The 25,121-nt window shown below is 40.1% G+C and overlaps 1 protein-coding gene across 1 annotated transcript; it reads right to left on the reverse strand.

The window, feature by feature from the left end:
• Nucleotides 1-21,459: 21,459 nt before the first annotated feature.
• On the reverse strand, nucleotides 21,460-24,891 carry LOC127126647 (inosine-5'-monophosphate dehydrogenase). The gene is made up of 4 exons (XM_051055608.1): nucleotides 23,798-24,891; nucleotides 22,935-23,114; nucleotides 22,258-22,515; nucleotides 21,460-21,826 (listed from the first exon to the last, which is right to left on the reverse strand). Exons 1-4 carry the CDS (start codon nucleotides 24,794-24,796, stop codon nucleotides 21,755-21,757), a joined length of 1,509 nt encoding a protein of 502 aa, XP_050911565.1. The 5' UTR covers nucleotides 24,797-24,891; the 3' UTR covers nucleotides 21,460-21,754.
• Between the last annotated feature and the right edge of the window lie 230 nt (nucleotides 24,892-25,121).

Consider the following 25,121-nt stretch of genomic DNA (forward strand, 5'->3'; position numbering starts at 1 on the left):
ATATTAGGGATACATAGAGCTTTCCCACGACCTTTGTTTGGTGTGCTTTGCTTGATCCTTGAGTGTGTTTGTCGCATTCATGCATTCACGCATTCATCCGCATTCATGTCATCACAAAAAGAAAATTTTCAAGGAACTTAAAAAAGGGTTTATTTGCAAAATTTTCAGACATGGAAAGACCAAAGAGGCATACAAAGAAGTACAGCTTTAGACAGCCCGATGTAAAAGAGTTAAGGAATCTGACATCATATGTACTAGATCCCTTGGGTTTCAAAGCTCGATATGGGAAGCTCCTACCTCTGCTCACCACTCAGGTTGACGAAGGGTTGATGAGTACTCTAGCTCAGTTCTACGATCCGTTGCATCATTGCTTCTTATTTCCGGACTTCCAGCTGTTGCCGACTTTGGAGGAATATTCTCATCTCATTGGGATTCCAATTCTGGATCAAGTGCCGTTCAGTGGCTTAGAGGATATTCCATCTGCTCGAGAGATTGCCAGCTTGTTGCATATAAATGAAGATCTGATTAGAGCTAATCTGACTACCAAAGGCGGAATTCAGGGTTTTCCTTCCGAGTTCCTTATTGCCCAAGCTACCTTTTATGGGAAGGCCATGAGTGAGGACGCCTTTGAGGCTCTATTTGTGTTGCTCATCTATGGATTGGTGCTATTTCCCAACTTTGACAAGTTCGTGGACATGAACGCCATTAGGATCTTCTCAGCTCTTAATCCAGTTCCGACTTTGTTGGGTGATACATATGTCTCCTTGCACCTGAGGAATATGAAAAATGGAGGAGTCATTGTCTGCTGTTTACCCCTGCTGTACAAGTGGTTTATTTCGCACTTGCCGCAGACAGTTGCTTTCAAGGAGAACAAGGGATGTCTACGGTGGTCTCAGAGACTCATGTCTCTCACCAATGATGATATCACTTGGTATGATCGCGTGTATGATACCGTCCAGATCATCGACTATTGTGGTGAATTCCCTAATGTGCCCCTTCTTGGTACATGTGGTGGGATTACCTACAGTCCTATTCTTGCACGACGGCAGCTTGGGTTCCCCCTGAAGGATAAACCTAATAGCATTCTGTTAGAAGGTGTGTTCTTCCAGGAGGGTAAAGATACCCAAGGCCTGAAAGCCAGATTTGTCCGTGCTTGGCGCAGTATTCACAAGAAGAGTAGGAACGAGTTGGGTCCAAAGAACTGCATTGCTTTGGAGCCATACACCTCTTGGGTCAGACAAAGAGCTGCCACTTACTTGATGCCGTATGATCATCCGAGACCTACACCGTTGGATGTGGCTGGGCCTTCAACCCTCCCTACCCAACGTGTAGAGGAGTTTAGAGAAGAAGACCTTTCGTGTGCTTGGATCCGTGAGAGAGAGGAATTGCTGCAGCAGCTCAAGGAGAAGGACGCTATGATTGAGTTCCTCGAGCATCGAGTGATCGATGATCCGAACGACGCTTGGACTTCTCTGCTTCCTCAGTCTTCCAAATTCTGGAAAAGGAAGTACGATCGACTTGCAAAGGAGAAAGCTGACATGGAAGCGGCCTATGAGAGAGAGATCAAGAAGTTGCGCACTTCTCGTCTTCCAGCATCCCGAGCTTTTAGGGATCCATAGGATGTCATTTACCTTTTCTCTTTGTAATTTAAAATGCTGTACTTTTTGTCTTGATGTATTGAACGAAATATTTTCCATGAGGAATCAAAATGCTTAAATTAATCAAAATATTGCAAATAATACCCTAAGGATTCCTTGAAAACAAAGCATTTGCACAAGCATTTCATGCATCATTCTTGCATAAACAGGTACCCTTTGTTTCTGGTCTTCTTGTCATAACCTCTGTTCTTCATTTATTTTGAAGACAAGCTGATTCACCGGTATTATACACGAGTCAACTCTGCAAGAATCATGGAGCAGTTGGAACAAGAGAACAGAGAATTGAAGGAAGAGGTCGCCAGACTTGGCGCTTTGATGGAGCAACTCCTTGCCGCTCAGAATCAACCTGCTCCGACGCCTGCAACTCCTGCTCAGAGGACAGTCATTTCAGAAGTAGCTACTTCTACAGTGCCAGTCAGCACCCACGCGCCCAATGCCATGCCGCCCGGGTTTCCTTGGGGCATGCCCCCAGGTTTTATGCCAGATATTCCTGCGCCAACCTTCGCTCAAATGCCGGCGTCTAGCTCGGTCCCTATCGCCGCTCCTCCTGTCGTGCATACCATGCCAAGGGTAGACGACATCATCTATCACTCCGAGCCATCTGAGGGCACAGACGTTCATGAAAAGATGGATGCCATGAACGATCAATTCCTTGAGCTGAGAAAAGAATTGAGGACCCTCCGTGGAAAAGACCTATTCGGCAAGTCTGCAGCCGAACTCTGCCTAGTTCCCGGTGTCAAGATACCGATCAAATTCAAGGTCCCGGACTTTGAAAAATATAAAGGGAACACCTGTCCGCTTGCTCACCTGGTCATGTACGCCAGGAAGATGTCAACACAGACTGATAATGATCAGCTCCTGATTCATTATTTCCAAGACAGTCTATCCGGTGCAGCGCTCAGATGGTACATGAGCTTGGACAGCGCCAATATCAGATCCTTCAATGACCTTGGCGAAGCTTTCGTCAAGCAGTATAAGTACAATGTCGATATGGCGCCTGACCGAGATCAACTCAGGTCCATGTCGCAGAAAGACAAAGAATCGTTCAAGGAGTACGCCCAGAGATGGCGAGAGCTGGCAGCTCAAATCACTCCACCGCTGGAAGAGAAGGAAATGACCAAGATCTTTCTGAAGACTCTTGGCTCATTTTATTATGAGCGGATGGTAGCAAGCGCTCCCTCTGATTTCACCGAGATGGTGAACATGGGGATGCGTCTCGAAGAAGGTGTCCGTGAAGGACGGTTGGCTAAGGATGATAGCTCTTCCTCTAAACGATATGGGGCGTTTAAGAGGAAAGAAGGTGAAGCACATGCCGTTCAATCTCAGCCCAAACACAGAAGACCCTCTGTCCAGAGGAATCCTGCACGACATGCCAGTCATCAGCACCAGGTGGCTCACGTAGCACCTGTTTTCAAGGACAATACTCCTCAACATCAGCAATATCAACATCAACAGTATCAGCATCAGCAGCAATATCAACAACCGCAGTACCATCAACAACAATCTCGTCCACAGCAACAGGCTTACCAGCCTCGTGGGAGTACGAGTAATCAGGCAAACGTGGGTTACGAAAGGAAGAAGATCAGTTTTGATTCGATTCCTATGTCGTATGCGGAGTTATATCCCTCTCTAATAGAGCGGAAGTTGGTTTCTCCGAGAGATCCTCCGGCTATACCGGTCAACCCTCAGTGGTGGTATAAGCCTGACCTACACTGTGTCTATCATTCTGGCGCTCCGGGCCATGATATAGAAAATTGCTTCCAGCTGAAGACTAAGGTGCAAGACCTTATGAGAAGTGGAATCCTGAGTTTTGAGGACTCAAGCCCGAACGTCACCAAGAACCCATTGCCTGCGCATGGGAAATCTGTCAACATGATTCAAGAATGCCTTGGGAAGTACAAGGTCAAGTATGTCAGCCACATCAGGCAGTCGTTGGTTGAATTACATCGGATGCTGTGTCAGTACAGCCACTTGGAGCATAACCACGACAAGTGTCGCGTCTGTTCGGTTAATCGCTTGGGTTGCGATCAAGTACGCAAAGAACTTCAGAAGTTGTTGAATGAAGGTACCATTGAGATTCTCCAGAATCGCAATGTTGATGAAGTTGAGCCTGAAGTGAATGTCATATCACCAGTGTTCAAGCTGCCCGAGCCAGTTGTTATCCGCTATAATAGCAACAAGCCGAAGGCTTCCCCTTCCTTGGTCATTAAACCAGCTGGCCCTGTGCCCTATTCATCTGACAAAGCTGTACCCTTCAGATACAATCCTGTTGCTGTCCAAGATGGGGTCGAAATGCCTTTACCTTCCACTTCCGTCACCAACATTGCTGACGTCAGTGGGTTGACCCGCAGTGGTCGTGTATTTTCTGCGCCTCCAAAGGCTACTGCTTCTGAATCTGTTGAGCGCCCTGTGGGGACCGCTGTGAATGTTCAGAATCCGGCACCTGATGTTGCCAAACCCTCCTCATCCGTACAAAAGACTCCTGTTTCTTCAGTTGGCCCAAGTGGCATTGTTGATGAAGAATCTGATGAGATGCTGAGGCTCATCAGAAAAAGCGAGTACAACATTGTAGACCAGCTTCTACACACGCCCTCCAAGATTTCTATTCTTTCCCTATTGCTGAATTCAGAACCTCATAGGGAGTCTCTGCAGAAAGTCTTGGATCTGGCATATGTCGATCACGACGTCACCCTTGAGCAATTTGATAGCATCGTTGCAAACATTACCGCTTGCAACACTTTGAGTTTTTGTGACGCTGATCTCCGTGAGGAGGGAAGAGACCACAACATGGCCTTACATATTTCTATGAACTGCAAATCAGATGCAATGTCCAATGTGTTGGTGGACACTGGATCGTCCCTTAATGTATTGCCAAAATCCACACTCTCTCGTCTGTCATATCAAGGTCCTCCTATGAGGCAGAGTGGGGTTGTTGTGAAGGCTTTTGATGGGTCGCGCAAGACCGTGATTGGGGAAGTTGACCTCCCAATCAAGATAGGACCAAGTGACTTCCAGGTTACTTTCCAAGTAATGGATATCCACCCATCTTACAGCTGTCTCTTAGGCAGACCATGGATTCACGAGGCTGGCGCCGTGACATCCACCCTACACCAGAAGCTGAAATTTGTGAAGAACAAGAAATTGGTGGTAGTAGGGGGAGAAAAGGCTCTCCTGGTTAGCCATCTGTCTTCTTTCTCGTACATTGACGCAGAGGATGAAGTTGGAACTCAGTTCCAAGCTTTATCTATTGATGAACCAATCGAGAAGAAGTCTCCTTCATTCACTTCCTACCGAGATGCGAAGCTGGCCATCGAATGTGGTGCAGTTGCTGGATTAGGGAAAGTGCTTGAACTTGAAGACAATAGATCCCGGACTGGCATTGGCTATGGTTCTGGGGCATGCAATGAGCAAGGCCTGTTCAAGAGTGGAGGGTTCATTCACGCCTATCAACCTGAAGAAGAAGAAGCTGCTGCCATCATTGAAGAGGAAACAGAAGATTTGAACAACTTTGTTATTCCTGGTGGTGTCTGCCACAATTGGGTCGCTGTAGATGTTCCTACAGTCATCCATAGATCAGAGTAATTGTTCATTTTGTTTAAAACCCTTCTCCCATGCCAAAAGGAGAAGTGATGACATTGTTGGCAGCATTTAATACAATGATGTTTTCATTCAATTAATGCATTAACATTTGTTTTTCCTTTGTTTTCACTTTTTGCTTTTCTGCATGAAATCAGTGATCACAAAAAACCATAAAAAAAAAAAAAAAAAAAAAGCAAACATTCTTCATCTGCATAATGGTTTGCTTGTTTAAATGCTGAAGTTTTTTCCTTAACCAAATCATTATGCAGGTTGATCCTAAAACCCATTGAACATAATGATCCAACGCCATCTCCCAATTTTGAATTCCCTGTATTTGAGGCAGAAGAAGATGACGTTGAGGGGGTTCCTGATGAGATTACCCGTCTCCTTGAGCACGAAGAGAAGATCATTCAGCCGCATCTCGAAGACTTGGAAACAGTCAACTTGGGGTCTGAGGATTGTGTTCGTCTGGTGAAGATCGGGGCACTTCTTGAAGAGTCTGTCAAAGAAGATTTGATCAGTTTGCTACGAGAATATTCAGATATCTTTGCTTGGTCCTATGAAGACATGCCGGGTTTAGATACAGATATTGTGCAACATTTCCTGCCTTTGAAGCCTGAGTGCATGCCTGTGAAGCAGAAGCTCAGAAGAACTCATCCAGATATGGCAGTAAAGATCAAAGAGGAAGTTCAGAAGCAAATTGATGCGGGGTTTCTGGTGACTTCTACATATCCTCAATGGGTGGCCAATATTGTGCCTGTTCCTAAGAAGGACGGAAAGGTCCGCATGTGCGTTGACTATAGAGATTTGAATAAAGCTAGCCCAAAAGATGATTTTCCTCTACCACACATTGACATGTTGGTAGACAATACAGCTAAATTCAAAGCCTTTTCCTTTATGGACGGATTTTCTGGATATAATCAAATCAAGATGGCACCAGAGGACATGGAGAAGACAACATTCATCACACCTTGGGGAACATTCTGTTATCGAGTGATGCCCTTCGGTTTGAAGAACGCCGGAGCCACGTATCAACGAGCTATGACTACCTTGTTTCATGACATGATGCACAAGGAGATCGAAGTCTATATTGATGATATGATCGCTAAGTCCCGAACGGAGGTTGAGCATGTTGAGCATTTGTTGAAGCTTTTTCAGCGTTTGAGAAAGTTCAAACTTCGCCTAAATCCGAACAAATGTACATTTGGAGTCCGTTCCGGCAAATTGTTGGGTTTTATGGTAAGCGAAAGAGGTATTGAGGTTGATCCTGCCAAGGTCAAAGCAATACAAGAGATGCCTGCACCCAAAACTGAGAAGCAAGTCCGAGGTTTTCTTGGCCGCTTGAACTACATTTCCAGATTTATATCCCACATGACTGCCACATGTGCGCCGATATTCAAGCTCCTCCGGAAGGATCAGTCTCATGATTGGACCGAGGATTGCCAGAAAGCTTTCGACAGTATCAAAGATTATCTGTCTGAACCTCCGATTTTGTCTCCGCCTGTGGAAGGAAGACCTCTGGTCATGTATTTAACAGTTCTTGAAGACTCGATGGGTTGTGTACTCGGTCAACAAGACGAATCGGGGAAGAAGGAGTTTGCTATATACTACCTCAGTAAGAAGTTTACTGATTGTGAGTCTCGGTACTCTACACTTGAGAAGACGTGTTGTGCTTTAGCTTGGGCTGCTAAGCGTTTGCACCAGTACATGATAAATCATACAACTTGGTTGATATCCAGAATGGATCCAATTAAGTATATCTTCGAGAAGCCTGCTTTAACTGGGAGGATTGCCCGTTGGCAGATGTTGTTATCTGAGTATGATATTGAGTATCGAGCTCAGAAGGCTATCAAGGGTAGTATCTTGGCTGACCATCTAGCGCACCAGCCGATTGAAGATCATCAGTCTGTTCAGTTTGACTTCCCTGACGAGGAAATTCTGTATTTGAAGATGAAAGATTGCGATGAGCCTACACTTGATGAAGGTCCAGAACCTGGTTCCAGATGGACGATGGTGTTTGATGGCGCTGTTAATCAATATGGAAATGGAATTGGGGCAGTGATTATCACTCCTCAAGGTTCACACATTCCGTTTACAGCAAGGCTAACTTTTAAATGCACGAACAACATGGCGGAGTATGAAGCCTGTATAATGGGACTTGAAGAATGCATTGATTTGAGAATCAAGTATCTTGATGTCTATGGTGATTCGGCCCTGGTTGTCAATCAGATCAACGGTGAATGGGAGACGAATCAGCCAAGTCTCATTCCGTACAGAGATTACGCAAGGAGAATTTCAACATTCTTTACAGAGGTTGAATTTTATCACATTCCTCGAGAGGATAATCGGATGGCAGATGCTCTTGCAACGCTTGCTTCCATGATTGTAGTCAGATGGTGGAATGATGTTCCCAATATTACTGTGATGCGCTTGGACAGACCAGCTCACATATTTACAATCGAAGAAGTGAAAGATGACAAGCCTTGGTATTTTGATATCAAGAATTTCCTCCAGAACCAGGTCTACCCGCCTGGGGCATCTGTGAAAGATAGGAAAACTTTGAGAAGGTTGTCAGGCAGTTTCTACCTCAGTGGTGAAGTGCTGTATAAGAGGAATTTCGATATGGTTTTGCTCAGATGCGTGGATAGACACGAAGCAACCCTATTGATGACTGAGGTCCATGAGGGTTCATTTGGTACTCATTCCAATGGACATGCCATGGCTAAGAAAATGTTGAGAGCGGGCTACTATTGGCTGACAATGGAGTCTGACTGTTGCAAGTATGTGAAGAAATGTCACAAGTGTCAAATTTATGCGGATAAGATTCATATTCCTCCGACACTCCTGAATGTGATTTCATCACCATGGCCTTTCTCTATGTGGGGAATCGACATGATTGGCATGATTGAGCCGAAAGCGTCCAATGGGCATCGATTTATTCTCGTAGCAATTGATTACTTCACCAAATGGGTTGAAGCCGCTTCGTACGCGAATGTAACCAGACAGGTGGTTGTGAAGTTTATCAAGAACCAGCTGATTTGCCGTTATGGTGTGCCAGAAAGGATCATTACTGATAATGGATCCAATCTGAACAATAAGATGATGGATGAGTTCTGCGCTGAATTCAAGATTGCACACCATAACTCCTCTCCCTACAGACCTAAGATGAATGGGGCTGTTGAAGCTGCTAACAAGAATATCAAGAGGATCATCCAGAAGATGACTGTCACGTACAAAGATTGGCATGAGATGCTGCCATTTGCTTTGCATGGATATCGTACGTCTGTACGCACTTCAACAGGGGCAACCCCTTTTTCTCTTGTTTATGGCATGGAAGCCGTTCTCCCAGTAGAGGTGGAGATCCCATCAATGCGAGTCTTGATGGAAGCCAAGTTGACTGATGCTGAATGGATTCAGAGTCGTTACGACCAACTGAATTTGATTGAAGAGAAGCGATTAACTGCCATGTGTCATGGTCAGTTATATCAGCAAAGAATGAAGAAAGCATTCGATAAGAAGGTCAAGCCTCGTGTGTTCCGAGAAGGTGACCTCGTGCTCAAGAAAGTTTTGTCTTTCGCGCCCGATTCCAGGGGCAAGTGGACTCCAAACTACGAGGGTCCATATGTTGTTAAGAGAGCCTTTTCAGGCGGTGCCTTGATGCTTACAACAATGGATGGGGAGGATTTCACTCGTCCTGTGAATTCAGATGCAGTCAAGAGATACTTTGCCTAGAAAAAAAGTATATGCAAATAAGAAAAAAAACAGAATAGCTCGCTAAGTTGAAAACCCGAAAGGGCGGCTTAGGCAAAAATGAGCGTCTCGGTGGAGAACCCGCAAGGGTAATCCAGGCAAAAATTAGAGACTTGAAAAAAAAAAAAAAAAGATATATATTTGCATCCCGCTAGATTGAGTACCTCACCCTGGGGCAATCTAGGCAAAAATTAGGGATTTGGCAAGTAACTGCATCCTGACAAGACTTTCTGTTCATCAGTCGTCATTTCGTCAGAAGATTCTCGATTCGTCGTCAACCGAAGCTTCGGATACATCGAGATTCAAATTGGTAGAGAAAGGATCATTATGTTCAATGTAGCCCTCTTCCAATATATATCACTGGTTTCAAATTTGTACAGATCTATGGAGTCTTGCCATTTGCAGGCTACCATTCCATCAAATCAATTTGAGCTTTTTATCCAATTTATTTGCACTCGAATTTGTTTCAATTCAACAAATGTTTTGCATGTTTTAAATTGATAAAATGTCATTGTTTTAAACAATCAAATTTTTCAAATTTTTGTTCTATACAAAGTGAACATTCACAAGATTGAAAGGATACTCAAGAATATCTCAGTGCTCTCCCGAGGGTGGCATGATTTCCAACAGGTAAGACATTTGTTCATGTTCCTGGTTTGGTGGTATCTTCTTTCTTCAGATCTTTGTTGAGGCTGTTCCTCAAACAGAGTTGTTGTTGGGGTTGTTCCCCAGTATAGTCACAAGCAGAGTGTTGTTGAAGATTTCGTGTTCTCCAGCAGCAGTTCCCCTAGCATGGGTGTTTTCTTGTGAAGTTTCGGCGGTTGATGGTTTGTCATCTTGGCGCCCCGTCACTTTCTCCAGTGGGTCAATATCCCCAGACTTTATTTGTCTCCTCAGCAGTCATGAGTATAACTGTTGATTGATATTCCCCTCGCAGTCATGAGTATAACTGTTGATTGATATTCCCCTCGGAGTCGCGAGTAGAGCTGTTATTGATATCCCCATCGGATTTGCGAGCAGAGTTGTTGTCACTCGTCCCAGTGCAGTTGCCAGCGGAATTGTCTGTGCCCTCAGCACGATCTCTTTCTTTCTAAAGACTTGGTAAGTCAGTGGTTTGATACCCGGTACTTTACCTTTTCCCCGGCGAAGTCGTCTGCGGAATTGTTGCTATCTCTCCATCAGAGTTATTCTCTTTAGCAGAGCAGGATTTATTTTCCTATTTCAGTGGTTGATTGGGTTGACATCCCAGTATTTCATCCATCTTTTCCTCAGCTTAGTCTGCAGAATGTTCGTTGTGGCAGTTTCGCCCGTTGATTGCTCCTTCAATCCCCAATATGGTCGGATGATGGCTCTAGCCTCCAGAGAACGGATTGATTCCTGACTGTTTGTGATCCCCCAGTAGAGTGGCTTGTATTGCAGAATCTACTTGTGGTGATCAGTTTGCTATGTGTATTCTCCCCAAGTAGAGTGGTTCGTTGCAGAATCTATTTGTTTTATCTGTCCTCCCTCAGTGGTTTGTTCCCCAAGAGAGTAGCCGACAGTTTTCCCCAGTAGAGTTGCTTATGCAGTTAGATTCTATCTGGATGATATCATTCTCCCTCAGTGGGTTGTTCCCCAGTGGAGTTATGTGGATTTGCTTCTACAGCAGTTTGTGTTTGTACAACACACTTATTTGTTTCTCAGTTGACACTGGGATCCCCTGCAGATATTTTGGGACTTCTCTCGTTCCCCAACAGATTCGTCTTGGTGGCTGTTTTGCCCGTTGTGACTTTCTGTACCCTGATTGGGTTGTTTCCTGATATCTCGATCTCTCTGCTTCTCCAGCAGTACCCGCAGATCTTTGCTTTACAGCATATAGATCTCCGCAGATTGGCTCTCCAGCTGGTTTTTCCCCTGGAAGTATAATACCGGACGTTTGATTCCTGAACTTGTTGTGTTAGAATTGTCTGTTTTGTCAGCATTCATCAAGCATAAATCACGCATATTCATGCATATTCATAAACATTCAGATATTCATGTTGCATTTCTCGCCATATATCTTTTGTTTGTCGTGTCTCCTGCTATGGTGATATAGATCTCTTTACAGATCTTCCCAAGCAGATGTCGGGTGTTATAAAATCTCTCCATATAGAGTCAACCCCATAAGCAGAAAATGTTATCTTTCCTTCTGCAGTTCCCCACTGAGATATATCCTCGTGGATGACGGTTTTTTTCGTTTCCTCCCAACACATATATTGGGATGGATTTTCCTATTTGAGTTACATCCTCATTAGGACGTGTCTTTATTCAGTCTGTCTTTTCGGATTATTCCCGAATTGGCTATGTGTCAGATATCTTGTACTTCCCAGTGGGTTGTTCCCCAGCGGAATGTTTTTGGGCCTCTACCCTCATACCGGTAGCTATAAGTCCCATCTTTCCTGGCATTCTTAACAGAATTTGTGGTTATACACCTTTTATTCTCCAGCCAGAGTTTTTGGTCTTCTACCCCGTATTTGGTAGATGTAAACCCTAATTTTGTTGGTTATCTTCATCTAGTTCTTGATGTTGATTTTCCTTTGCTTGGATAAGTTGCTCAGATCAGCACTTATATCCCTAGCAAGTCTTTTGTGGATAATTGCCGTATGCTAGCAATTTTATCCCCAGTGGGTCCTTTCACCGTTTGCTAGTGATTTGTTCCCCAGATCATTGGTTGTATACCAATGCATCCCCAGCTAATCCCTGTGGATAATTGCCGGATGCTTGCAATTTATCCTCAGCAGATCGCCTTTCATTTACCCTTTTGTCGGTAATGTCTGTTGCTCCTTTTGATCGGTCATCACTATATACCTATTCTGGTATCCTGATGCCTTTCTTTTCGGATTTTTATCCTATAAACAACCTACAACCCGGTTAAGGATAATTTTCCATGCGAGTATATTATTCACGGTTTGCCGGTAATGAATAGTATATCTCATGCGCTCGTTAGTTGGAATCCTTTGTTGATTTTCCCCAACTGAGCAAGATTCGTATTCTTTGTAGAATCGAATGTCCATCCTATAAACAAGTCTGCTGTTCTAGCTTTCTTCAGGGTGATGAGTGTCTTGGAACACAAACCAATTCACGATTTCGGATCTTATCCTATAAACAACCTACAACCCGGTTAAGGATAATCTTCCATGCGAGGTTATTATTCACGTTTTGACGGCTATGAATAATATGTCTCATGCACTCTTTGGGTTTGTGTCCCCAGTTGAGTAGGATTCGTATTCCTTGTGGAATCGGATGACCATCCTATAAACAAGTCTGCTGTTCTAGCTTTCTTCAGGGTGATGAGTGTCTTGGAACACAAACCAATTCACGTCTTCGGATTTTATCCTATAAACAACCTACAACCCGGTTCAGGATAATTTTCCTTTTCGAGTATATTATTCACGGTCTGCCGGTAATGAATAATATGTCTCATGCGCTCTTTGGTCGAACACTTTGTTTGTTTCCCCAACTGAGTAAGATTTGCATTCTTTACAGAATCAAATATCCATCCTATAAACAAGTTTGCTTTCGCTCTCTTCAGGATGATGAGTGTTTTAGAACACACACCAATTCACGTCTGTGGTCGGTCACCTGTTACATACCTACAACCCGGTATCCTTGGTGTTCCTTCCCGATTTTTGTTACCCTTATACCGGTAACACCTCATTTTCTTTGGTGCTTCCTCAATGAAGTTTTCCCGTTGCTTCTCCTCAGGAGTCAGCTTGTGTCTCTCCGATGGATTTATTTTCCTTTGGATTTCTTTTCCCCAGTGTGAGTCCTTCACTCCCTAGTGAGGCCCCCAGTCTGTTTTCTTTTCTTCTAATCAGAGTCGTGTCTTGTTCACGCTGTGTCAGTTTTGTCTATCCCCAACTAGAGTCTTGTTAGAGTCTATGTCCCTGGTGAGTGTATCACTCCGATGGGTCGTCTTTTCTTCTGTGTGAATCATATTCCCCACAGAATTTTTGTCCTTTGCATACATACATTTGCATCATGAGGTCTCTTAGGGACCAAAATTTGTCTCATTATTGTTCTTTAAGCCCATTCTTCCGCGTCGAGATGAAGATTTCTAAACTTCACTTCTCCGGCTAGAATGACCTTAAATAGGGGCATCTGTAAGACCCCAATTTTGGCCCTAAGATCCCTCATGGCCCATATCATATCATATCATGGCCTCAAGGATCATTGCATGCCCTAGCTTCCCTCCTAGTGGGTGGGTACCTTGTGAGTGTGGTTCTTGATCACCAAGCATGTCTTGCATTTGTATATCTTTGCTTTTCATATGTTTACTAACCAAAAAGTACGAAAATATTGTCATTCTAACCATGTTACTTGCAGCTGAGGCAATCATCAGCCAATTAGGTCAAAATCAGTCAAAGTCAGTCATTGCAGGGGAAGGTGGCCATTCTTGCAGAATTTGGGCACCATGACCAATAATCAAGAGTTCATATGACTTGTGACATCATTTGGAATCAAGATATCAAGGAATTAGGGTTTGGAATTCATCAGAAGGTGGTTCAGTCAAGCAAAACCCTAGAAAGTCAAACTTGGTCAACTGTGGATTTAATCAGTGATTTGAGGATGGGATTTGGTCTGAGAGGTCTCATTCATGTCTATACAAGCTTCATATATCATGTCAAGCATCATCATTGAAGAATTTGAAGTCAAACAGAAAATTTCCAGAAATGGAAAGTTGACCTGTAATTGGAATTTACCAAAAATGGAAACTTCTTGATCCTAAACTTGCGTCATGATACAAGCTTCAAATGAATTTTTGTCCAACATGAAAGTTGAAGATCTTGTTCTCCCATTTTCAAAAAGTCCAAGAACACTCAAATCCCATGAATGGTTTGCAAGATATGATCAATTCAATTTCAAAAATTTGTGAACTTCAAAGAGCCATATCTCATGAACCATAAAGCCAAATTTGGTGGGGTTTTTTCCTACAAACCACATTTCATCTCCTCTTTCCAAAAATATAAATTTCATCCATCAAAACCTCACCATGCAAAATGGCAATTTTGGACTTGTTTCATTTAAATTCAAGTTTGACCAAAAGTTGACTTTTCAAATTAAAGGTTTTCAGCACATTTGGCCAATTGGGAATTGTTTGGAAGGCTATTTGCAACATGTTCCAAGCCCAAATTCATGCTCATGCTACTATCATACCATCATTTTGGCCAAAGGTGCAAAATTAGCAATTGGTTGAAATAAGTAAATCCTTGTTAGCACTTCATGAGCAGACATAAAACAGCAAATATAATGGTCATTTGCAGCATGTTACAAAGCACATTTCGTGCAGACTCACACCCCATTGCCAAGTTGGTGAAAGTTAGCAAAATGACAAAAATGCTTCATTTGAACTAATCTTGTTTAGCACTTCATTAACCAACATTAAACAGATGTATATAACCTTATTTTCTGCACAACTAAACCCTAATAACAGCCCCCAAGCACAGAAACCCTCATCTTCTCTCATTTTCGATTTTGGACATTTTGCATTTTCTGCTCAACAGCTTCAAAAGACACGAGCTACCCTTGGCTGTTCCATCATCCATCATCAATATTGAGCTCGTTTCAACCATCAAATCACAGCTGGAACCCCATTTTCGAACTCTGTTTTCTTCAAGACACTTCCATGGCAAATTTCGTGTTGAGCTATTGCAAAGAGAGCTGAGCTAAAGTACTTCCACCACTCACCTTTTGGAGCTTGAATGTGCACCTGTTTCAGCTTTTTATGACCAGAAAACCACGATTCATCCTTGTTCTTCAAATCTGGTAAGGTTTTCGATTCTTACCATTTTCAAAACCATGATATGATTACGATAGATCTCATTGCCATGGTTACAATAAGCTTTAAAACACATAAAATGGTTGAGTATGCTGTAAGATATTTTGATTTGAAATATGATGTGTGAATATGTTTATGCTCGATCCATTCTTGTTAGCATGTTTTAAGGAAAATGAGTGCCATATTCTTGATGTGCTTGGTTTGCTGTTTCTAATGATGTACTCGATTCAAAATTCTGGGACATTTGTTCTTCAAGATGATGAAGCCATACTGTTGCTGTTTAAACCCTAAGCACTGTTCCTTAAACCCTATTTTGAAATTCCCAGATTTTGTCTGTACGTGGGTAGCATGGGATTTATCCTGTTTGATTCGCATGTACACTGTTTCATCGCCATTTGCCTGTCCCAGCGTGCCACATCACCACCGATGCGCACCGTTTCACTTATTTGCACCCAGTGATTTGCTTTCATTTCATGGAAAAAACGATTTGGTCTGTTTGTTTAGTTTGTTCTGCATGCTATCACTGCTTTTCCATTCCCATGCCCTGTTACCGTGTGACACGCAGGACATTAAAACTCACCGTTTCATTTAATTTCCCAACATATTTACCATATTGCCATTCCGTGCCATTTATTTTAATTAATTCAAATCATTTTGCAATATTATTTCATCTTGTTACACAAACTTACAAAAATCACAATTCACTCATTTTAATTCCAAAATTCATGAAAATTTCAGCATTGTGTTCATCTTGATGTCTAGTTTTTTATCATGATTTTTGCTGAATTTTTGGTTGGTCGAATTTTTAATGGTATGAGGTTTCTTAACATGTATGCTCATTTGACACCTTTTGCCAATCCTTTTGTGAAATGATGAGGATGTATCCAATGCCCCTGAAATTTTTTGTGGTCAATATACACTCACTCATGTTTATTTTGGTATAAAGTTTGTGCATTTATCATATGTGATGTGTGAGATATGAATTTTGGAATTAGGGTGTGACAATTTGTGTCACACCATTGATATGCTATTTCATGATTTTTGTTCACATGCTTCCTGGCCTTCAAATAATGTGAAATTTTGCATGAGCCATCCCTTATATGTCTAGTTGATGTGTGATTTTTCCTGGAATTAATGATGCCATTTCCTATTTGTTTGTGAATTTTCTTCCCTGCCTAGTCAATTGTTGACTTTATGTGATACATGTTGCCAAATCCTTTGTGAAATTCTCATACCATATTTTATGATCATGAAATTTCATATGTGCATACTAGACATCTTGAGCTTTGCATTGGTGTTAATCCCATCCATTTCTCATCTGTTTCCAATTTGTTATGATTTTTTGAAGATGACACATGTTTTGTTGACTTCTTGGTGCATACTTGAAAATGTGTTGACTTCTTGATTTTATTTGACCATCTTCCCATGATCCAATTAAGCTGAAATTTAATATGCATGCTATGTTATGGATTGTGATTGAGTATGATTTATTTCATGATTTTTGGAATTGTTTTTGATTGCTTTTGAGCTTGGTCTTGCTGTTGACCTTTTGTGTGCTCCCTCTTGCCATGTTTTGACTTCTTTGGTCTATAAAATGACAATGATGTATGATTTGATTGTGAATCCAATTGAGGTAGCTTCTTAAATGTTTGAACATGAATTGGGTTGACTTTTCTTTGCTGTTTTGACCTGTTCTTTCATCTTTGACCCTAGGCTAGTCCTAGTGGTCTTTTGAGCTTACAATTGAGTTAATGTTTCAGGTTAAGCACCAATGCCTCAAAGATCATTCAAATTTGATTGAGTTGGATTATATATATCATGTGCTAACCCTTGTTTTGTAGGTGTGACTCATATAGTTGAGTCTTGTGCTTTGCACATTGGTCCCTCTGTGGTTGACTGTTGTTTATCCATTCCTTTTGTTTTAAACTGTTGAACTGTTTACTAATTGGTTTGAATTTTTCAGGTACTTTAGTTGCTTAAGTTCTTTGAACTTGCTTTGCTTTGCTATTTAGCAATTTGCTTTGAGGTATAATTACTTCTTCTTCATGTAGTCTGGAGACCCGGTCTGTTATTTGACCGGGCAAACTGTCTGAAGTCCTCCTTAAGAGGCAATGCCTGTGTGTGTTTAAAATTGTCCCAAGCAGGAAAAGTCCTTCAAGTAAGGCAATTGGTAGATCAAAGGGATAAGTAGCCTATCCCCTACTATTCAGTGTGTCCTCTCCTTGCTCCCATTACATGGTTGAAGCATTGAGATAAAAACCCAAGATCAATCGAGTCAATAATATGTGGAGAGAGTTCCTACTTTCTGAACTCCCACACTTTCTGAAATGCTCTCCCTGATCAGGGATAGAAGCAATGAGGCACACCCCTCATCTCCTTTCATCTGCTTCACCTTAGCCCCTCAATGGCAAGGTTAAGAGCACCTATGACCCTATTCCAGTTGGCTTCAATGCCTAATCCTTTTGTATGAGCCTCATTGTATGGTTATAGTGTGTGCTGATTGACTTCATCGATTGCTTGCTTCATATACACATGCTTGCTTGTGTGCTCTATGCATTTATCATCATTAATTGCTCATCAATACATAATCATCTCATTTGTCTTCGTGACATTATCATTGTTGTTTACCCATTGAGAACAATTGTAAGACCATTCATTGGCCATTGCTCCTATGATATGGAAGTGAGTATAAGACCATCACCTTGGCCACTCATCTCATCTTTGCTTGACGCATTTGATTGTATGTGAGGAAGCAACTGTAAGTCCCTGCAAGTTGGCATTTGCTCTCCTATGATCACATGTTGTTTTGTTTGTTTGTATGTGAGGATACAACTGTAAGTCCCTGCAAGTTGGCATTTGTATTCCCAGGACCATACTGTGGAGGTTAGAGTAAGCCCAGACAGATTGGCATCTGACTTCCATGTTTGCTTTTCTTTGTTTATGTGAGGTTGCAACTGTAAGTCCCTGCTAGTTGGCATTTGCTTTCCTATGATCATATGTTGGATATTGGTGTAAGCCCAGACAGATTGGCATCCGGTATCCAGGTTTCATTTTGTTTTAGGAGATTAGTGTAATACCATTGAGTGGCCTCTGATATCCATTTCTGTTTTAGGAGACTGGTGTAAATCCATCTATTGGTATCCGGTATCCGCCTTTTATTTCTTTTGCTTTGAGGAGATTAGTGTAAGACCATTGAGTGGCATCTGACATCCAGTTTTATTTTAGGAGATTGGTATAAGCCCAGTGATTGGCATCCGATATCCGCTTTTGCCTTCTTGCTTTGTTTGTTTGTTATTATCCATTGCTATTCCAAAGGACACACTTGAATCATCCTCCATATGATTTCAAGGAGTGAACCTCCTGAGAAGTTTTACAATCCATCTTCATCCATCCATCCCCATTATGTCCTAAACCTTTTCACACTTTGATTTCAAACTTGACATAGATATTGTGCAAACATCTTCATGTTTTCTAACTAAAAACCTGGACCCAAGTCCTTGACTTTTTTTTCAAACTTCATTTCATAATACTTCTTTTGAATCAATTCTAATCATACCCTGACCTCATTTTCATAATCACAATCAATTAACTTCACTCATTCACTTGTTTTGGCTCTGTCCATTGTTAATCTTTTTGCATTAGCCATAGGTTTCAATTATCATTGTGGTTGATGTAAATCTTGCCTATCCTTAGTGAGTCGACAGTAAGACTTCCGTACTGAAAACAGGGCTAACCCCTCTAGTACGTCGAAGCTATCCTCGCATGGTGGATGTTGTTTTTGGTCGAGTGTTCTCCCATTGATAATGAAAAGCCTCAGTGCTTGTGTTTAAAACTGAATCCACCAACTTTTGGAAATCTTTTAGCCGAACTACGGCGTTTTGATCCTTACCTTTGATGGAAGGTACGTAGGCAGCGGGTTCATCCGTTCAAACCCAATAACACAAAAATAACTAACTTGTATGTTCTTTTCTCATCATCCCAATCATGTTTGCACAATCTTTATGTCATAACAAATAACAATCTTTTACAACAAGTGTGAAAAGGGCTCCCTAGGAGTACCTAGGACGTAGTGGGTGCCTAACACCTTCCCATTGCGTAATTTACCCCTTACCCAGACTCTCTGATCTTTTTATTAGTTTTCTACGTGTAAAACTTCTTAGGTTTTTGTTCGCTTTTTAGCCAATCCTTTGGATAAATAAAAGTGCGGTGGCGACTCGAAATTTCAATGTATGCCTTGCTTATGATTTAATCGATAGATCATATAGCGACGAATACACCGCTACAGGAACCAAGCGATATATTCGTTCAGAGTGTATCTTAACCGCTTGGTTGCCGAAGATATGCAATTTAACAGCTATGTCGATCACCAAAATATGCAACCATTTGACGATATAGTGTTATACTCGGGATGATTGGCTTGTAGTTCATGTCTGACATTTCCTCATTTGTTTGAGCATGTCATGCGGAAGTTCAGCTACACTCAGAGTATTCCCAGTCATCTTGTTGTCTTTGTTCCTCCTGCTATGACACATAGAGATATGGATATCATGTTTGATGATTATCTTAGTCATCTAGTACCAGAGTAGGCACGAAGTACCATAACTGGGAGTGACTAGAGCTATGTCGATAGATACATCAGGTAGTTCTTCAAAGTGTCACATCCGTATATGGTGAAGACTGCTCCAGAAGATCCACTAAGTTAGATTATGCTCATGGTGTCTTACCTAGATGTCGTCGTATTGTGGAGATTGCGCATGCAGGCAGTGCCATGGGTGTGAGGTAAGGGAGGTCTTATATGCCATTATGACGAAGGCACAAGAGACATTAATGTCTCGGAGACAGCGTCAGAGGACAGGGGGTAGAGGAGGTCGAGGAGCTATAGTCCGGCATACACAATAGTATATAGTATTTGTACTTTAGATCTATTATCAATTTGGACTTCATTCTACTTTATTGAGTATTTTGACTTCATTTATATATGTCATTTTTTTACCATCCAATTTATATATGTCATTTTGTGTGTATCGATTGTATGGTTTAATGTTCATCACATAACAGGATTTTAACATTTATAAATCGTCATTTTCATCTAAATAACCATAAACCAAATATAACAAGCATTGTTCTGATAGGGTACGGAGATGCATCTCTGTAAATCCTAAACAAAAATGCATCTCGAGAATAATAAATGTATAAAATGGACCTTTCAGAGAAGGATACATGGAATATGTGTTAAAATATTTCGAAAAGACATCTCCAAATCAATTAACCTTTTGAATAAGGCAAAGTGCGTACGGAGATGCATCTCCAAAATCTGAAAAACATTTTAAATTTTTTATAGGATATTTTAGTGGGATAAGAAATTCCAAAAAATAAATTCATTATTATTCTTAAAGACTATAACTAACTAAACATATCGTAGCCTAATTTTTTTTGTGTAAAAAGAAAAAAAATCTAATCTCTCTTTAAGACAATAATCAAACTAATTTCAAAAGGGTGTTCTTGATTGATGCATAGTTAGTGCACATGTTCTTTTTTTTTTCTTTTGACGATAGAAATGCACATGTATTCACTCTTTCATGAGGTGAAATTCAAGTTCTTATCATATTCTTAGTTGCATCTATCAAAATCTAAAATCCACACACCAGAAAAAATGTAGAAAAAACCCTGAAACATTTGTTATTGGTTATCATTTAAAAAACTTAAATTCAGTGACCAATCATCTTCCTATTTCTCAAAGCCCTCAAAATCTTTGGATTCATTTTAAGAAAAATCATTAATAATTATATGAAAATAAAAGCCAGCGGAGAGTATATTTCATATGACCAAATGGGGAAAAACTTAGATAAAACCATTCACGCTTCACTATTATGAGTGATTAGTTGATTATTTTACACAATTTTTTAAAAAAATGAAAAAAAGAATGAAACAATTTTTTTTTAAAATAATGATACTTAAAAAGGAAAAGAGTGATTATTAATTAAAGAGTAAAATTAGAAATGATCCATTGAAAAATAAAATTGATCATTGATTTTAAAACATCTTTTATTCTAAATAAATCATTCATTATGAAATAAAAGGAGTATAATAATGCAATTGTTATACTTATATTTTCCATAAAAGCAATGCACAAACACACAGAGACAAATATACAAATCAAACTCCTTTGTTTTATAAAAAATATTATATTTGCATTTTCTTTATATCTTAAAATAAATATTTTTTAAAAATATTAATACAATATTTATTATTTATTTTTCACTATTATATATTCGACCTTTTTTATAAATAAAAGTTTTTAAATTTTTTAAATCTTAAATATAAACAAATATCAACAAATCTTAATATATTTATTTCAAAAATATTCATATATTAATTATTTAATATTATTAATGAAAATATTCATATATTAGTTACTTAATATTATTAAAAAAACAACTTAATCAAAGATAAATATATTATTTATATTTCTTAATAAGTATGACACTTACCTTTTTTTTTCTATTTATTTATTAATTTTTACTCTTTTCAACATATTTATCATAATATATAAGAGTATTTTAATAAAAGATATTAATTATATCATTAAAATCAATACATCCAATCATTTTAAAAATCAATACTGATGGAATATATTCATGGGGAAATCGCTTTGTACTGAAAAACATATAATCATTGAATCAAAACCATGAGAATAACTTCAATTATAACAAAATTCAAAAAGAGATTTTAGTCGTTACAAAATTTTAAAACAACCCATTAACAATAACATTGAGAAGATAAAAGAAAAAACAACGAGTTAGATCTAGAATAAATCTAAGAGAACCAAAGTTTAATATGGATAATTTAGAGAGAGAAAAAACACCCCAATTTATATTTTATTTGGGGATCTTTTTCCACCATGTTCGACTATAAATTACATTTCCCCCAAACTTAGAAGTGCACCCTTATCATTTTGATGGTTCATACTTCAAAAGTATTTCTTTTCATAAGAAGCCAGCCCATGAATTCCTCCTTCAACCTGTGCTGCTCCACTACGAACCTGGACAAAAGCAGATCAAGTATTATTCCCATAAACAAATGGAGTAACAATACATTGTGGTAGTTGAAAGTTATTTAGAGAAGTTTTGTCCTCAAAAGATTATGAAACTAATTTTATGCTTAATGAGACACACATCCTTTCCATTTCTTGGGGAAATTGTACTAATCACCCCTCAAGTATGTTCAAACAACAAACACACACACATACCCTTATAATGGAAATAGAAGAGGTGTATGTTACAAAAATATACAGGAGGTGAATGTAACTGATAGGAGGTCATGTCTTTTACAAAAATAGAAGAGGTGTATGTCTCACTTTGACATTCTCATGGGAGGCGAGTGCAATTTCTTTATATTTTACCTTTTTCTTGTGCAAATAAAGCAAATAACCAGAGCAAGAAACAAATAACAAATCGACTCGGTCAAACATACCTCTAGCCTTAACACCCTGGATCTTAGAAGATCATGTGCAGACTGCAGAGAGTTGGCACCAATATCCTGAAACCCTTGCCTTACTGCTTGCGCGGTGTATGGAATGAACTTTAACACGGAACCCTTATCTTTAACAGCTCCAACAACCCCCTGGGCAATTTTAAGCTTTGCTGTATCACCGAGGTACCTTTGATCACTTCCTTGAGTCATAGCTTCAAGGGAACCCATTCCTCTATACTTCTTGACACGTTGGCCATTCTGGTGCAGAAAAAGTAGGTATGCATATTACAATTGTATTTATTCTTGCTTAAGTGTGTAAAGAAATGGGTGTCAACAAACTATGAAACTAAATGACAAGAAACAAAGGAACCACCAAAGGAAGAGTAAGCATTGTAAAAATGTTTTCATGGTATAGTTACTTCCATATCCACACTAAATAATAAATAAATAAAAACACCCCAGTAAAAATCTACTCCTCTTTCCATTAGACATCTATTTCTAACCAAAATAGTATTCGCTTACAGGAGACTAACACCCCTTTAACCATACAGTCTCTTTCTGTTGTTCTTTATCTTTAAAAAGGTTTTCTCTACAATACTTTCATCCACACAGGGCAAAAGATTCTAAGCTATCGAAAAGGCTACAACAATACATAAGATTACATCAGGATTTGGTACCTGATATACATAAGCTCCAGGAGCCTCAAGACTACCAGCTAAGAAGCTTCCCATCATAACAGTGGATGCTCCCAATGATAAAGCCTTTACAATATGACCAGAGTTTGAGATGCCACCATCAGCAATTACAGGAACTCCACTTTTATAAGCAATAGACGAAACCTTGTAAACGGCGGTCCCCTGACAAACACAAAACCAATATTAAGATACAAGGCTTTGAGCAAAAGCTGGAATTTGTTAGCAATAACATGGAATATTAAAAGAAGCAAACTAAAATGTTGTGTTAAACAAGTGAGAAAACCATCATATCTGAAGGTCCATCTCTGACCTCTTTTATCTTTTATATACTTCAAAGAATGATCATAGAAAGGAGATATTACTCCATATGCCACACAAGCATAACAGAAATAGTTTGCGACAACCCTGATGTAGCCGCCACAACCGCAATTGCAATGCAAAACAGTCTCAACTCTATGTTACTAGTTTAGTGAAATCTCAAATTAACACATAAGGTCTGTTTGGAGACTATCTTATTTTAACTTATCTACTAACATAAGCATTTGTTGGACTATTTGGAACAGCTTTTAGAAACAACATATAACATGTCACGGCTTATTTTCATAAGCTCTCTAGGGTGGCTAGTGAAAACATTTTATAGTTTATATGATGACAGCTTGATTTCATTAAATTTTTTGTTATAGAAAAATTCTATACATAAGCACTTATAAGCTTATTTAAGTAGTTTATCCAAACATGACCATAATCAAGGCTTTAACAATTGAAATCACTAATAAATCCAAAGGCAAATGCAACAAACTGTTCAAACATTGATGTTAAGAGACAAGAAAGACAAGTCTATATACCTGACCACGCCCAACAGCACAAACTTCTTGAGTGGTACAAATTGAACCAGAACCCATACCAACCCTCAACCCATCCACACCAGCTTGAATTAAATTCTCAGCTTGATACATAGTCACGACATTCCCACCAATAACATCTAATTCAGGATACACCTTCTTCACGTATTTAATCATCTCCAATTGATAAATAGAGTTCCCTTGAGAACTATCCAACACCACAGCATTTATTCCGGCTTTCACCAAATGCTCCAACCTCTCTTTATCTTGCTCCCTCGTCCCAACCGCCGCCCCTACCATCCACTCTCCATCAGCCCCAACTGACCCTCCGGAGACCAATCTCGGATAGCCTCTCACCCTCTCAACCTCCTCTTTTGTCACCAAATCCACAGCTTCTTCACCTTTCACCAACGCAACAATATTTCCCTTTTTCTTCTCCAACTCCTCCTCGATTTTTGTAAGGTCGGAGCTCCACGGAAGAGCAGACGGTGGAGGCTCCATGTAGTCAGAGACTCTCAGGCTTTTGTCGTTTTGATTCGACCAATTAGCCTTCGACACAAACCCGATAAACTTCCCAGTGGAAGAACCGGAATCTGTTACTAAAAGAAAAGGCGAAGCAGAAAAATCTTCATCAGACTCAACGACATCAGACGGGGAAACGAAAACAGGCTCGGAGAGAATAGGTACACGGCGTGACTTGGCGGCACGGATTAAAGCAGCTTGACGTGAGGCGGTGTTGTTCGGATGAACAATAGCGATACCTCCGAGTGCGGCCATAGCAGAAGCCATGGAAGATTCTGAAACGGTATCCATGGGAGAGGCGACAAAGGGAGTGGAAAGGGGAATATTTCGGCTGAGACGGGTGGAGAGGTCGACGGCATCGGCGGCGAAGTCGATGTAGTGAGGGAGGAAGATTAGGTCGTCGTATGTGTAAGAGAAACCACTGTTGAAAAGCTTCTCTGCCGCGTAACCATCTTCAATCGGCGGAGGAGTGAAATCCATCGTGCGTTGATTTGGGGTTGCCGTGGAGAAGAGACGGTGGCGGCTACTCGAAGTATTTTAATGCGTAATCTAGTCAAATTGATCTGACCCAATATATAATAAAAATTAAAGTTTCTTTTCTTTTATAATTTTTTTAACACATTTTAGTTTAGGGTTTTTAACACATTTTAGGGTTTAGCGATTATGGTTTAAATCATATATTTTAGGGTTTAGGGTTTTTTAACACATTTTACGGTTTAGGGTTTATAAAAGAAAAGAAACTTTAATTTTTATTAGTATCCTATAACATATATAAATTAAAAAATTAATAATATTTGTTTTAAAT

Source organism: Lathyrus oleraceus, chromosome 3 (assembly GCF_024323335.1).
Source record: "Lathyrus oleraceus cultivar Zhongwan6 chromosome 3, CAAS_Psat_ZW6_1.0, whole genome shotgun sequence".
Taxonomy (NCBI): Eukaryota; Viridiplantae; Streptophyta; class Magnoliopsida; order Fabales; family Fabaceae; genus Lathyrus; species Lathyrus oleraceus.